The following is a 16,796-nucleotide window of genomic DNA, read 5'->3' as shown; positions in this document are numbered from 1 at the left end:
CAAGCACTCCATAGAGACTCAAAACAGCATCAAGAATAATTGACTCATTCCTCGTTTACATGTAATTTCACCTCCCCCAAAGCCACGACTAGCTAAAAATTAAAAATTCAAACGAGGCGGAATAAATTGAGGAAGAAATGGATCCCATGTACACAATTAATTTAATTTGTACAATGAGTAAACAAGATTGTTAAGCAGCCACTAAACGTCGTACGCTTAATATAAATAGAATCATCCTCATTAGTTCAACAACCAATCAATCAAATACACAATTATTTCTCTTTATTACCAATTCTCATTCTGTTGGAAGTTCTTTGAACTTGAAGGCATTCTGGACGAAATAAAGGAGGAACTGAGTGCGGTGGGAAATGACAAATTTCATAATAAAAATGCTCGGACATTAAATTGTCATTAACGTCGAGTGTCCAAAAAAATATAATAAAATTTATTTATATCGAGTAAGAAATGGAGTCAATGTATCGATGGAAATGAAAATGGAATTAAAAGATCCACAGAAAATCTCAAAATATGCAAAAAACCATCCACAATGACCATTAACACGCTTTTTTCTCCCCATTGACAAGATTTTATTTTAATTTTTTTCTCTTTTTCTTTATTCTACTTTTTTTTACAGATGTACGCAAATAGTCGGACGCGGAGAAAATGGAATCAAGTATTACTGTTTCTAGTGTCATGTCTTTTTGTTAAATATTCGATAAGTAGTCCAATATTATCATCACAATTTTCACAGTGTGAGTATTTTTTATACCTAAAAGAAGCAGAGATAATCTTATTACACATTTATGGGACTTTGTTCGTTCTGGTTGTGCATGATATGGAGAAAATTTTTTCATTTGATTATACAACTAAGATGGAAGTGAGATGTTGTGTAAGTTGGAAAGATGTTTGAAATGTTGTGATGCAACTGGTTGCATAATGTTTTAGGTATGAACAAGTGAGCAACTTTAGTACAAATTTAGCTAAAACTGAGCAACTTTAGAACAAAAATGTTCTTGAATTGAGCAATTTTAGTACAAAATATTCTAATATTGAGCAACATTTCATCAAAATGTTCCAAGACTGAGCAACTTTCGTACAAAATGTTCTAAAATTGAACAACTTTAATACAAAATGTTTTAAAATTGAGCAACTTCTATACAAAATTTCTAAAATTAAGCAACTTTAGTACAAATTGTTCTAAAATTGAGCAACTTTAATGCAAGTTGTTCTAAAACAGAGCAAATTTTAGTACAAACTATTCTAAAATTGAGCAACCATTCCATTAATTACCATTTAAAACATATTAAAAAACATTTACATTTAACATTCAACATTTTTTGCTTACAAGAATCATCACAACCATTCACCACGCGGTAACATTCTTACCTCTAACTAAATTTCACCTTACTCAAGCGAACTTGAATAATTCTCGTATATAAAAATGTGTATAATGTAATATAATTATATAATAATCAGCTATGCATAAAAATCTCAACAGTATTTGCGGAGATGTAAATAAGAAAGAAAGAATAAAAAAATATTGCAAAGCGCCAAGATGGAAGGAAAAAAATTGAGTTTAATGCCAATGTCATGTAGTCGTTCTTAAGGCTAAAGGAAATTACATTGCATGTTGTTTATGTTTCATTGTTTGATCGTCTTCGATATTTTTTAAATTCTATTTTTTTTAACTTCATTCTGATGATAATTCTTGTTATTATATTTCATGTTATAAAGACGAATCAAAGCGTGATCTTCAGACCGATAAATTTATTTGTTTGAGATTGTAGATTTTTTTCGTACGTTTTGAGTCTTGTCATGTTGGTATATACTGAATTTTTAATTATGAATTGTTAATTGTTATTAATTTTTATTTGACTTTTATGCAAAAATTATAATTTTTACGCCTTTTAATTTTATGATTTTTTAATCGGATTTTAAACAGAATAAGCATAATTAAGTACTAAAGAACAATAAAAGGAATTGGATTATACAGATTGTAATATGAGTTTAACCCGAACAGCACTTGCCGTACAAGTTAATTGTTATTCATGTGCTTCGTTACATTAAAGCTGAATTTGGCTCTTTTACTTGCTAACGCTTGCCCAAATAGTCGATTAGTCAATCCAAAATTCAGCAACAGGAGGACGTTACCCTAGCGTGATGTCGGATTTAAGCCGAATCTGGTACCAAGCCAAATTTTTAATTGATTAACCGATTTGTGTCATTTGGGTTAACAATTAGTAATAGAAACTGTTTCCCGAATCCAAAAATCGGCAACAACCTTTGTGCCATGCCAGAGTCACGCCGGATTTTCACACTATTCTGGCATGACTCTGGCAAGGTGCCGGATTAATTTTGAATAGTATGCTTTCTTTTTGCTTTGCCCAACTCTGCACGCTGCATGACCCACGGAATATCAATGCAACGTACCTAGCCACAATTTGTGTGTATTTTGAATAGCATGATTGACATGATTTTTATGGAATCTGACAACATCCTAGAGCTACATCGAATTTTAGCCAGATTTTGGATCTAATAAACGATTTTTTCTATTCAGTATAAATCCGGCATCATGTTAGAGTCACGTCAGCCGATTTGTCCTGAAATCACTCATATTTAACCATGTTAAGGTTCAATTCCCTTCCAATTTGATTGATTTTGCTAAATCTTACGGATCTTTTTGATTTTTTAGGTCAATAATACAAATTAGAGCCTCCATCCGTAGTTCAATAACCTAAAGCTCACGAATCTCTTACCATATATCATTCATGACTAATGTCAAAAACTATTCCATTCATATGAATGACAAATTGTATTCATTACAAGTTCAGTTACATAATTCAAGTGATTCAGTCCGACATATCCACATATGAATGCTGTACCTTTCATCCCATTTGACAAAATTAAATCATTTTCATTACCCTTACTCAGAGCAACAAATGTAACAATACAGATAGCTTGAAACTCACCACAAGAGGATGACTTAAGTACACACTCATTGCATTAGATGAATAAAATTAATATTATCATGAGTAATGCGGTAATTCCCTTACAACATAGTGCAGCATCATAAGTAAATATGCAGATTGTGTGCCTCAACTGTGCACAGTGAAAGTCTTTTACCTAAATAAAACAAGTATCTCTGAGTCATGTGATATCCACAAAAAATTACGTATTTGCTAAAATATTTTTAATGTCCGCTTTTTAATATTTTATTCCGTTGCTCCCACAACAACATCTCTTCGGGTGACATTAATTCTCCTCTTTGTAAAGCACAGCGAAATTCTTTCACTGTATTGTTGTGTACACGACCAAACGGATTCTCTCGCCAAATTCGAGCTTCGCTTTGCATATTTAAGCGAACAAATAGAAAGTAAAATATGAAATGAAATGAAAAAAATGTTAAAGCGAAATTGTGTCACATTGTTGTTATTTTTTATATTTTTTTACGTACCTTTTTTTTGGTTTTCTGAGCATGATTCATCATCATCTGCATGATGAGACGTTGACTTACACTTTCGCATCTTTAATGATCATTATCTCACTCATCTGTATCTTACTTTTAAAGTCAAAAGTTTTAATTTAGCTGGGGAACGATCATAAATGACGATTAGTTGCTATGAAGAAGTTTTCTTTCGTCTAGTTCCGTCTAGTTCAATGTTGTTCAAACTGTTTGCCGCTTAAAATTCTTAGAAACGCCATAAACCGCATACCTTGTGCGATTTCGGTCGTAGCTTACCACAAAAGAGTTTGGGACTTCAGAGAAATTTGGACAACACTGTTCTAGTTCTCTATAGAGTGACAGTCAGTCAATGGACATACTTTACTTAATAAAAGCAATTCTCTGTCGATAATTAATAAAAGCAATTCTCTGTCGATAAGTTAAGCATCAAAGTACTTGGCTCAAATTTAATGTGGTAACTCAAAAAAAGTAAGTTCGAATCCTATCATTTCCAAATTTGTGCTTTTACAGGAAGTAAGAGTAAAAATTGAAATTAGAGTTTTAAAGTCAACTTGCAAATAAAATATTAAAAATGTGGATGCCTTAATACCAAACGAAATTCGACCAGACTTCGGCTAATGATTGATCTTGGTCATATTCAAAAACAAAAAAGTTTCCATTTCCCATTTCTTCATATTGATAATTGGGAAGCTGTAGAGCCATATTGAGTCGACATTAGTTGACTTATGGATCACTATTGATTGATCTGTTAGCAAATGGACAGCAAATCAAGGAGATTATTGCGATATCAAGCTTTACTTCATCTCACAAACCATCCATATTGTACAAAACATCTCAATTGACGTCATTTACATCCATCCCCCCAATACTCTCTCACATTCAACATTCTCGGAATCTAACCTACTTCTTGTCCTTAATCTTAAAACCAACTAACATTTATACTATTTGCTGAGGTTATTTGAATATGTTTGTAGAATTTATTATCACATTATTCTACTCTGTACACTGTGCCACAATAAGAGAAATGAAAAAAAAATGAGGAATAAGAAGCAGAAAAAAGAAATTGAGAATGTGGAATGAAATGAGAGTTTAATTCAATTAGTGTCTTACTTTTCTTTCTCTCATCTATTTTGAGAATTTGGGTCAATTGTCTTTCAATATTGAAATTGAATCTAGCTTACATAATTTTCAATTGGATATAATCTTTGAGAATGTTTTTTTGTAATCTACAAGCACCGATTTGTAATCGACACAACAGAAGTTGAACGCACCGACAAAAAAAATGTTCCAATTTCTTTTGTTATTTTGCATTTAACAATGGATATACATGCGTGGGGCAGACAATAAGTAAATATGATTTTAAAAGAATGGGAAGAAAGAGTCAAGTGAGCACCTAAAGCTTAATTTGTGGATATAAAGAGAGCAATTGAAATATTTTATCGACAACACACAATGGAAATGAATTTTTGTACATGAGAAGGTGGTAATGCATTCAATTTGTCAGGCTTTTGTTACTGTTTGGGGAATATGAGTGGTTTATTAATGAAATATAGAGCATTGACTCATGCTCTAGGGCGTTCAGTTATTGATTCTTGAAAGAAATTGTGTTGGATTTTTATTAATGAACTATTATTGATTAAAATAATTAATTTTTGAGCTTCTGTTGCTGAAGATGTTCGGTATTTAAGGTGTTTGAAGTATTTGGTATCTAATTACTAAGTGTCGATCCAGCTTTTATAGGGTGTGACTCGAGTACTGATTAAGTACACTCATTTGTTCTCTTATTTAAGTTAATGCGCTCATTGGCTGTCAGGCCAAGCTTTTATGAGTCATATCCCAGACTATCTCCTTTTACGCGATGGCCATTAAATTTGGATACAACAAAAGGCTTTCCATCTGACTGCTACTGACTTAGATATTACAAATCCTCTTATTTACTTACTTACTGCAACCATGTTCTTATTATATAGCTTTGGTTACCACAGAAGGCTTTCCATCTGACTCTGTTGCTGGCTCTGTCACCTAGTTTGTACAAATCCTCTGTTTACCCTTTAAGTTGGCATTCTTCTACTATTATTTTAAGTCAAGTAGCGTTTAGAGTTCCTGGACGTCGTTTCCCTTGCAGATTAAATGTGATGACGATGTAATTAGCCTATGTTTTTGCTAAATCAATGACACTAAGTGAAGAAGGAATACCAGAGCTCAAAGTCGACTTGAATTTCATATGAAGTCGAGTCGACTTGCGTTGATTTTTTCATGGAACTCTGAGGAATACCTAACTCGAGTAGCACAACGTGTTCTCTAGGATGACGTACCGTATCAATAGTAATACGCGAGGTTGGCCTAAGGGCACCATGATGGCTGATTATGGCCAAATTTTACGGGAAATATCCAATCAGCCGCAATGTGATGCGCAGACTACATCGTAATAGAACATATGAATAATCCTCAACCATCCTCAACACTCAACTACAAAATGCGTCACAATTCCTTTACTCAAACGACATTACAACTTCCATTTCAAGCCTTATAAACAATTTTATTATACTTCTCCCTATTCTATGCTTAAACTGAACAATGTAAAAGCAATAAGAAAAAAACGAGATTCATGCTCGTGAAAGAATAGACGAAACATGAACAACAAAAGAACGGGAGTGAGAGAGAAAGAAGGAAAGAAAAGAACCTTATATAGAGGTCAAGGATGCATTCATACCATCCAAGATCAAGTTTATTTATGCTTCATTACAAGAATTATTGCAATCAGATTATAGTTTATTCTCCTCACATTATTTAGTCGTCTTCTTTTCTTTCATTCTATTCCTTCACATCTCTGGCTGCCTTTTTTTTTTAATGCTCGTCTTCTTTGTTCATAGCTTATGTATCTTATTTTATATTTTCTCTCGTTTCAGTTCAATCAGCTAGAAATCTAAGAAATTTACCCTGTGTGGTGAGAAGGAGTGGAATGAAGGGAGTCTGCATGTTTGCAATTGACTGCATCAAATCAAATGGAACACATTTAGGAACATGCATTGATAAATTTTATTTTGGATCATGCTGTCAAATTAAGGTGAGTTTAATTGTTTATTGCTAAGTTCCTTAAATTTTTGGGAATAACAGCCACTTGTTATCTGCTTGGACACATTGCGGATGACACTTACTTCTTCTACTTCCTTGGCTGGGGCGCACGAGGGACCATTGCCGCGCGTAGGGAATGTCTGAAGACAGCTCTTTCCTTCAGATAAATAGCGGATGACACTTGATTATTTATTATCCTGTTCGATTGGCTGCTGTGAGGACAGAATCTAAATGTTTGCCGATCGGGTTAGATTTTGTACCTCGAATGCAACAATGCGATTTCCTTACTTTATGTTCCGAGTGCAACCTTACCCCAGTGTACCTCTAATGCTCCGTGTTGATCTTAAAACTTCAACATGATGAAAGGACAGTCTGACGACTTATGCAAAAGAGTGCGAGGGTTTAGAGTCAACCCACGTGTAGCAACAATTACTCGACATTTCAAAAAAGGGAACAGGGGGTAAAGGGGCGAAGGGGTCTTTCCACTTTCCAAGACACTCACTTGACGTTTAAAAACAGAGAATAGTTAAAGAGGATTAATGTCACCACACACCACCCCAGTCTGTAATGAGGGGAGGAGGCAGGTAGTTTGAAAGGCATGAAGGGTCACTTAATTTCACTATCCTGATGATCATTACGGTAGTTTCAAAAATAATTTGGCAACAAGAAATTTGTGGCTCAATTTTAAAGAATATCCAATCCATCATTTCCAATCATTTTTGGAAACATTTTCAGTGATTTTTCATACTTGCATACTTACTTGAATGCCAATTCATACAAATTATGATTTATAGCCTCCCTCAGCTATCACTTACAATTAGTAGCATACCAATTCCGTCTACTAATCACAACAATTTTCCAGTTTCAAGTATTTTACTGTACCTATTAACAGCATTCTTCAGTTTCTTTCGTCCATACTTAGCACTAATTGAAATTCTTTAAATTGACGATTCTTGGCAGCATTAAAAAAAATTGCGAACCTGTAACTTTCTGAAATAAAAATTTTTATCGACTTTAATTAACGGAAAAAAACAACAATTTCAAAGCTTACTTTATAAAAATCTTAACGGATTCTAAACATTTAAAAATAAAGGCATTAAACAAATCTTTACGATTATTGTTACTTCCCGTTCACTTACAATAATGTCTAAATATCATATATCCAATGCATTACGTAACCTACTTAAAATTAATTTAATATGACATCTACAGTTACTTAATCAATTAGTTAATTAATTAATTACCATTTCATTACTTTTTTTCTATAGGATGTAGATGCAATATATAGCATAGACTTAGATGATAATAGAATAGATTCAAGTTTTCCATCGCCATCATCACAACAATCATTAAACAACAAAAATACACGACCAGTATCAACGACCTCTCATCCACCATCAACTGCACATTTTTCATCAACTAATTACAAAACGTCATCAAAGCCAGCAATTAATTACAATAATAAAACATTCGAATTAATACCAACGACAACATTATCATCATCGACAACATTGTCCAAGAGACCAATCACAACAAAGAAGACAACAACGGAAAAATATGCCGTAAATGTTGGTGGCTTCTCAACGACACTTGGTAATATTATTGAACGTAATGTAACAAATAAAATCAACTTGAATGATGAGACAGCACAAAGTACGACAGAGAGCATTAAATTGACGACATTCCAAACAATCCAAGACTCAATTAAGAATGTCACTAAGAGTACAACAATGAAAGTTACGTCAAAGACAAAGCCGCCAATTGTAACAAAAAGACCAGTTCTGAATCGTACATCCGATGCGCCAACGACATCAGTAAGACCAACGAGACGTCCAACAGGATCGTCGTCATCAAAACCATCGAAAAATTCAACGACTGTGATAAAATTACCACCAACAACAACAGCAGGAACAAGAAAACCAGTTCCAACAACTGTAGCTGTAAATCGTCGAACAACATTAACATCGAGAAGAAATTCAACGACAACAAGAAAACCACCGCCGGTAACATCATCAAAGCCATTGGATGAACAATTATTGACCACAATTTCATATGTTGAAACGACAAAAGCACCGAGACCTCGACCAAAACCAACAAGTTCTGTTGTCAAAGTTGAACCAACGACACTTTATGACGAAGATGCATTCACGACAACATATTCAGTTGTATCTGCTGGCGATGACAAGAAAGAAACAACATCAAAGCCTGTATCATCAACAACAACAACAAGTACATCAACCGTTAAGTCTACAACAGTCACGCGACGACCAGTAACGAAACCAACGAGTAGTTTCAGCACTAGTCACAGTACAAGTAAAATACCAATAACGGATTCCGAAACATCAATGACTGGATCATCATCATCAATTATAACAACACATGCAGCAACAGCAGCATCAACGATGAAAATTGAAGTAACACAAAAGCCATTAAATATGACAACAGATAGAATCGTAGAGGAAATACATCAGACAACGCCAAGTTCAACATTAATGCAGCAGAGTAGCACTTTATCGAATACGGGATTAATAACATGGACGGTTGGAAATGAAGTAACAGATAACGCGACTAAAGGTAAATAAATGAAGGAATACAGCATGCAAAAAGGTTTTGTGTGAATGTGAATCATTTTTATGCACGATGCTTGTGGGTTTTTATATAACTAATTTATACACAATATTTATGTGCGAATGAATCAGAGATGACTTTTTGTGCATGAATAACGTGTGATGATTAAGGTTTTCTCGCGACAGCCGTGATATGATATAACTGTGAAATACGAGATTGCTGTGTGTTAAGGGATATGCATACGGATTAACGGTTTCTGGCTGTTGTCGCTTTAATTGGATCTTAAAGCTTTTAATTAATGATGAATCAGCGTGAGAAACGGAACTTTTATTTTGTAACGGTTATTTGGAATTTGAATTTTTAGAACGAATTAGTTCAAATTTTTATTTTAACGGAAAAATTTTAAGTTTTTGATTTAACGAAAATTTTGGAATTCAGATTTTTAACGGAAATTTTTGAATTTAGATTTTAACGAAAATTTTTGAACTTTAATTTGACGAAAATATTTGAGTTCAGGATTTAACGGAAATTTTTAAATTCAGCCTTTAACGAATATTTTTGACGAAAAGTTTTGAATTCAGAATTTTACGGAAATTTTTGAACTTTTGATTTAACGGAAATTTTCGAATTCAGATTTTAACGGAAATTTTTGAACTTTCATTTGACGAAATTATTTGAATTCAGATTTCAACCGAAATTTTTGAACTTTTATTCAGAATTTAATGGAAATTTATAAATTTTAAATCTTAACAATCAAATCTAAGCAAGCAGTGAGTAACAAATTATCAGGCACTTCAAATCAATCATCAAGCTTCATGTCATGTCTCATCAATGAGAATATGCACATTCTTTCATGAAAATAAATAACTGCATGTGCAAATTATTATTGTTAACTCACATCTTGGCCATCAATCTCCCGCTGATCTCAATGGATTCATCACGTGCTTCACGATTATTTACAATCCCTTAACATTACGATCTAACTTTTTTTGTACTAATAATAATGAATTATTTTTTGTGTCTAACTAATTACACACTTACTTACATAATAATCATCAAGATGATGCATGGATTTTATTAACGAGTGTCACACCTAACGACTCAAATTCACCGTCAATTATTGATACAATGACAACCGAACGTAAAGTCATAGAATCAACTACACAGTCACTAATTAATGATAATTTAACACAATCAATAACAGATCCAAATGAGTTGATTAAATTTGAGGAAACGACAATTGAAATTGGAAGTGAGGAAAATTTAATTCACATATCTCAAGAGGATAATTCGTCAGAAACTTCATCCATTGAAGTTGGAGTTTCTGAGGAAGAGGAAGATGATGAGGAAAGTGAGGAAGAAACGACTCTTGAGACTAAACCAATTGATACAGACTCGGATGAGGATATAACAACTGTTCAAGATGGTAAAAAACATACAAGTTAAATAACATTAATGTTTGGTGTCAGAAGCACATTTTTTGGTGTGGAACATTTTTGTGTATGAATGGGTTTTATGTTATTGTGGCTAGTGCCATTTTCGATGTATTCTTTTGGGGTTTCAGATGTTATGTCTACTATTGGTAGTCAATCAAGAAGAAGCAAGCTGTATTATAGACGTAAGAATTATTGAACAATTCTTCAACTTTCTTGCGAAGCTTAAAGCTTGTCTTTATATTCAAAATTATGAATTTTTGATTTTTGAAGCATGAAACTAAGCCAAATTATTGATTTTCGAGAATTCTACATTTCTAGCATGCATGATATATCTTCAGACTGATTAATCAGCCCTAATTCAAAAAGATCTCTGTGATTGATGATCGCTCAAGTTTCTATAACTGATCTTATTCTATGCTATTTGGGGCAGTTTAAAAGCTTGTGACATTTTCTATTGCATTTGTCATGACTTGATGTAAGGAATGAAATATAAAATTTGATCATCAGGACTATCTTCTATTTTAATTAATGGCTTCCTTACTTTCTGTCATGTGCATTCTTATTCTTAGTCTGTATAACGTGATCACTAAAGACCCGTCATAATGCCTAAATAATGACAAAACGTCATAAATACTTGAGAACAGCATGTTAATTGGCAGATGAAAAAAAGCGAGAGTTATCTCATTAATGATGCTTGAAATTGCCATTATTAATAATTATAAACTGCTCCTACACTAGGATCTACTTCACCTCCTATGGTCCATCCTAGCTATGACACATGTGAAGGTTTTGCTGAAATGTTAATGTGTCGAGAATCATAGTTTGAAAAGAATTGCTTTAGACCAGAGCTGACTGCACACCAAGCTAGATTTCAGACTTCAAAAGCACTGCTAAGCCTGATATTAAAATCTCTCTATTTGATCGGCGTACTGCCAAAAATTTCACCGTCATGATGTCACCTGGGCACTTATGCATCTTGTTGTTAACACGTGAGACGTGACAGTGTCTTGTCCACTGCATTGTGCTACTAGAGACAATTGCATCGAATTTCAAACTAATGAGTTATCTATCAATAAACCAATAACATAATTTAGCCATGAACATTAATGCCCTTACTACACTTTTAATCCACTTCCACTCTAAAAATCCATCAAAAAAACTTTCATCTCAACAAAAAAAGTCCTTAATCCCTCCATTATACTTACTTTATAACATCTAATGAATAATTAATTTTCTAATTTCTGTGCTCATTCCATCCAACTGAACACTATGCATTTCCAATTAATAATAAATCATTATAAAACTCACAAAAACAGAACCCATAACAACAACAACAACAAGATCTGCATCAACAACATTATCATCAAGCACATCATCAGCAACAATCTCACAATTATCACCTAACGAGACACAGCCGGTATCGGTTCCGGATGAAACGACCGTTAATCCAGAACTTTTAAATACGACTTACGATACAACGACTTTATCATCCACAGAGACTGATAGCGATGAAAGTAGTCGTGTGAATGAGACAACAACAACAACGCCATTCACAACTACAGCAATGAATCTTGAGGGAATTGATTATAAGCAGAGTAAGGCTTGCTATACTCAAAATTTAATTTCAATCACGTTTTAATTTTTAATAATTTTGTTAAAGTTTGCGGCCGCCGAATGTTCCCTGAAGCGAGAATCGTTGGCGGTGCAAAGGCATCATTTGGACGTTGGCCATGGCAAATATCATTGAGGCAATGGCGTACATCAACATATTTACATAAATGTGGGAGTGCATTGTTGAATGAGAATTGGGCGATTTCAGCTGGTAAGAAAATTAGGAAATTAATCTTGGGATTTAAATTAAATCCGAGGATTAAAAATAAATCCATGGATTTAATTTAATTCTCCTATTTTTAGCACATTGTGTTGAAAACGTTCCACCATCCGATCTACTTCTTCGTCTCGGTGAATACGATTTATCAATTGAGGAGGAACCTTACGGCTATCAAGAAAGACGTGTCCAAATTGTCGCATCACATCCACAATTTGATCCACGTACATTCGAGTACGATTTGGCTTTATTAAGGTGAGAATGACAATTTTTTACAGTTTTGTAAATTATGTCTTGAGGAGACATGACCTTTAATGACTTCCGTACCTAAAAACTAATTTACATTTATTGCTATTTAAAGATTTTATGAGCCGGTAGTTTTCCAACCCAACATCATCCCCGTTTGTGTGCCTGAGAATGATGAAGATTTTATCGGACGAACAGCATTCGTGACTGGATGGGGTCGACTTTATGAGGGTAAGAAACATAAAATTGTCAAATATCAAATAAAGTCATTCGATTATTTTAGATGGACCACTTCCGTCAGTACTGCAAGAAGTATCAGTGCCAATCATTAAAAATGAAATTTGTGAAGCAATGTATCGAAGTGCTGGCTATATTGAGCACATACCACATATATTTATTTGTGCTGGATGGCAGAAGGGTGGTCGTGACAGTTGTGAAGGTGAGGATTGATATTTATTGGCAATTTTTTTGAAGTATTTAACGATTTTCTGTCTTTTTAGGGTAAGGATTACTTTTGGAATGATTAAATAATTGGAAGCTTAGCATTCATCCTTAATATGAGCTTGACATTCGTTCAAATAAGTTAACTATTTCAGTTAACATGAAAATCGGCACTTAAGTCATGGACGACATATGACAGTCACTTGGACACCATATGACAGTCACTTTGATGTCATAAGACAGTCACTTGGATGTCATATGACAGTCACTTGGATGTCAAATGACAGTCACTTGGATGTCATATGAGAGTCATTTGAACACCATGTGACAGTCTTTTGGACACCATGTGACAGTCATTTCGACACAATGTGACAGTCACTTGGTCGCCATGAATAATTCACGAATCCAACAAAAAAAGCTTCTACAACCTTAAAAACCATAAATTTTTCTCATCTCTAAAAATTTTCGTTCCAATAAACAGTGACTCTGGTGGACCAATGGTAATCCAAAGAACAGACAAACGCTTCCAACTTGCAGGAATTATTTCATGGGGTATCGGTAAGTATTTCCTTTAAAATATCCAATAAATCCACAGGAAAAAAACAAAAATATTGAATTTTAAAAATTTATTTCTCATCGTACAGGATGTGCTGAGCCAAATCAACCGGGTGTATATACGAGAATATCAGAATTTAGGGATTGGATAAATCAAATATTGATGTTTTAAATGAGGCGAAAGTGAGCGAGAAAAAAAAGAAGGAAAAATCCGGAAAAAAGAATATAAAAAAAATTGATTTTGAACCAACATGACAATGTGATTTATTTTTGCTGTTTGCTGCATGCTGCGCTTAACTACAACATGATATGGGAGCTAATTCAATATTTTGAGAGGAATTTAATTTTTTTTTGTAGTGATGGAATTGAATTGGTCTGGAAAATAGGATGTGAAATATTTTAGCAACATAGGTGGAAAATTTATTTATTCTTCTGCGTCAATCCTCGATGGTGCATGCAACATACTTTAATAATTTTAATGAAATGTAAAAAAGTAACAATTTTTAAAAAAACCATGAAGATTTTTTTCAATTATTATTTATTCAAATTGAGGAAGAAGAAGGAACGGTAATGAATAATTTATATCAGAAATTTTGTCAGTATCTGACGAGATTCAACATTTGAATTTGCAAGATTTAATATGATTTAATGAATTTTAAAGAATTTTTTGGATTTTGACTAAAATATCTCAATTTATAACGGTTTTCCTTATTTTAGTACAAAATTTGAAATTGTACTAAATCCTAAAAGCACTTAAGCATTGCACAATTTTAAAAAATTGTAATTTTAAGTGCTTTCTGTGCGTTTTACATACTCAAAAATGTTAGGCAAGTAGTTTTGAATTGCAAACCAACAAAAGATCCTCAAAACGACAAGCAATTACGTCCAGAAAGGCTGAATCTTGGAAAACTAAAAACTTTCAAAATGTAAACAAAGATTTGAATTTTTGAATTTTGTGCATTTTTAGAAGCTCAATTAACAAACAAAAATGCATACAAAATCAAATCAAAATCTTAATCGACTTTTTTAATCGAGATACAAAAAGTCAACAATAGTTAAAAATTAGAATTGAATTAAGCAAATTCAATTAAATCTTGCAGTATTTAACTCAATTACTCAAACAAAAAGAAAAAGAAACATTAGAATTAATTTAAACTAAATTTTGTTGATTTTAGTCCATTTTAATATATCATCCTGAACAGACATGAAGCATATCGTAAAGCACAAATCGATTAATCGATCCAAAATCCCACTCTAAAATGGCGTGATTTTATCATAATTTCGAATTTAAATCGAATCCGGGACTAGGTCAGGGTCAAGTCAACTCTAAGATTTTTGATCGATTTATCGTTATATAATTTTCGGGCATACTCATGAGTATACTCACAAAATTAAGCATGCTTAACTTTATTGATTGAGTTTACTCAATAGCACGATCATTAACATACTCGATGACCACTGTGAAGAGATCTAAGGCAGTAGTTCTTAAACTATTCATTAATTTCAATAGTAAGGTGACCTTTTAAGGTAAATATCCAAATTTTGGAAGTTTAGTGTGTCGTCAAGCTTTCAGAGACACACTTGAAATCACAACACGACACAATAGATTGTCGCGAAGCAAAGTTTGAGTAACACTACTTTAGAGTTTACCTGCGTTGTCTGTTAGGAAATGTCTGTTAGGAAATTTAAATACAGAAAGAACTTAATATTAGAGTGACTAAATAGATTTTGAAAAATATCAATGGCATTTTTGAAAATCTACAAATCCTTAATATATCTAATATATTAAAATTCAGAAATTATTTAATATTTTAATTTAAAAATCACTTCAAGACTTTCTTTAACTTTATACTTATTACAATGAGACATGTTTTAGTGAAACTTTAAACTTTCTCATTCACTAGAATTTTTATGAAAAAAAAAGTCCTAAAATTCAATTACAAACTGCCATCAGAAAACTATGTGCATGAACATTGACTGACTATATATCCATAAATGATTTCGGGTCGAATTTTACTAGAGTGTGAGAAAGTTTTGAGAAAATTTAATTTTAGCATGTTTAGTCTTAGTTCATAATTAACTTTATGTTGAAAATATTTGAAATTTTTTTTAAAAAAATTTAAAAAAAAAATTTTGAAAAATTTTTGACAAAAGTAAAAATTTGTAAATTATTTTTTTATTTATTCCACTTAGCATTTTTACTTTAATTTATTTTAATTTAACTCGTACTTAAAGAAGATTGTTGAAAAATTAAATTGAAGAAATTATCTGAAATGTAAGAATATTTATAGGAAGCTTAAAGAGCTTTTATGAAGAAAAAAGCTATTGTATTATTTGGAAACTTTACATACAAAATTCAGTGTTCCAATAAACTCACAATTTTTAAAGAAGAACTTTGGTTTTACTTTTTTTAATTTTCAGGAACTAGGTGGCTAGTTGCTTACGATTTTCAATTATGATAAGGCAAAGTTCTTAACGCCCTACGATTCACAGTGGATCAATAGGAACCAATCATCATCATCAAAGTTCTAAAACTTTAAGTACTAAAATGTTCAAAGCTATTTTTATCAATTAATCAAGATTTGTAAAGGACATAAAACTTATTTAACCAGTGGTTGACCACCTGTGTGCTGCGTGAAATGTTCGGTTTCGGTTTCGATTTCGATTTCGGAACTGTTTGAGACATACAAAACCAAGGTGTGCTGCGGAAAACAAAAGGTAGTTAGATTCAACACAATAACTCTGACTAGAATAGCACAAATCGATTAATCAACTCGGGCATGATGTCGGAATTAAACCGGATTCGGGCTCTAATTAGAGTCACGGCTAACTGCAACCGGAATTTTGACCAATTTGCCGATTTTTACTATTCAAGCAAAAACTTAACGGTTTTTCTTATTTTAATACAAACTTAAAATTGTTAAAAAATCATAAAATTCCAGATTTTAGTACAAAATTACAAAATTGTAAAAATTGTGAATTAAAGTACTTTTTGATCTTTTAGCAAGCACTAATTCATATCATTAAGCTATTTTCTAACTAAAGATCGACAATATGTAAAACAATTGTCAACAACAAACGTTAAATTTTGAAAAACTAATTTAAAATCAAATTGCAAATAAAGATTTGAATTTCAAGCTTTTTTGAAAGCTCCCTATGCTGACCAAATCGCTCTCCAGAGCTT

At 32.6% G+C, this 16,796-nt stretch overlaps 1 protein-coding gene across 3 annotated transcripts in view; it reads left to right on the top strand.

The window, feature by feature from the left end:
* Np (serine protease notopleural) overlaps positions 1-15,931 on the top strand; it is a 33,058-nt gene extending 17,127 nt beyond the window's left edge. The window contains exons 3-14 of one of the 3 annotated variants that reach the window (XM_070644768.1): positions 635-752; positions 6,373-6,530; positions 7,807-9,112; positions 10,167-10,532; positions 10,671-10,724; positions 11,859-12,137; positions 12,203-12,364; positions 12,457-12,625; positions 12,732-12,847; positions 12,900-13,059; positions 13,542-13,615; positions 13,702-15,930. In XM_070644768.1, the coding sequence (XP_070500869.1) occupies positions 635-752; positions 6,373-6,530; positions 7,807-9,112; positions 10,167-10,532; positions 10,671-10,724; positions 11,859-12,137; positions 12,203-12,364; positions 12,457-12,625; positions 12,732-12,847; positions 12,900-13,059; positions 13,542-13,615; positions 13,702-13,784 (3,045 nt within the window). In that variant the 3' untranslated portion in view covers positions 13,785-15,930. Of the gene's footprint in view, positions 1-634; positions 753-6,372; positions 6,531-7,806; positions 9,113-10,166; positions 10,533-10,670; positions 10,725-11,858; positions 12,138-12,202; positions 12,365-12,456; positions 12,626-12,731; positions 12,848-12,899; positions 13,060-13,541; positions 13,616-13,701 lie in introns of all 3 variants that reach the window. The other 2 variants (XM_070644770.1, XM_070644769.1) reach the window with 2 other exon arrangements.
* Positions 15,932-16,796: the final 865 nt, after the last annotated feature.

The sequence above is a fragment of the Chironomus tepperi genome, unplaced genomic scaffold (assembly GCF_022539635.2).
Source record: "Chironomus tepperi strain 1889 unplaced genomic scaffold, CSIRO-AGI_Ctep_v1 contig_346, whole genome shotgun sequence".
Taxonomy (NCBI): Eukaryota; Metazoa; Arthropoda; class Insecta; order Diptera; family Chironomidae; genus Chironomus; species Chironomus tepperi.
Note: the sequence above shows the minus strand (reverse complement) of the source record. Positions and strands in the feature narration are given on the sequence as shown.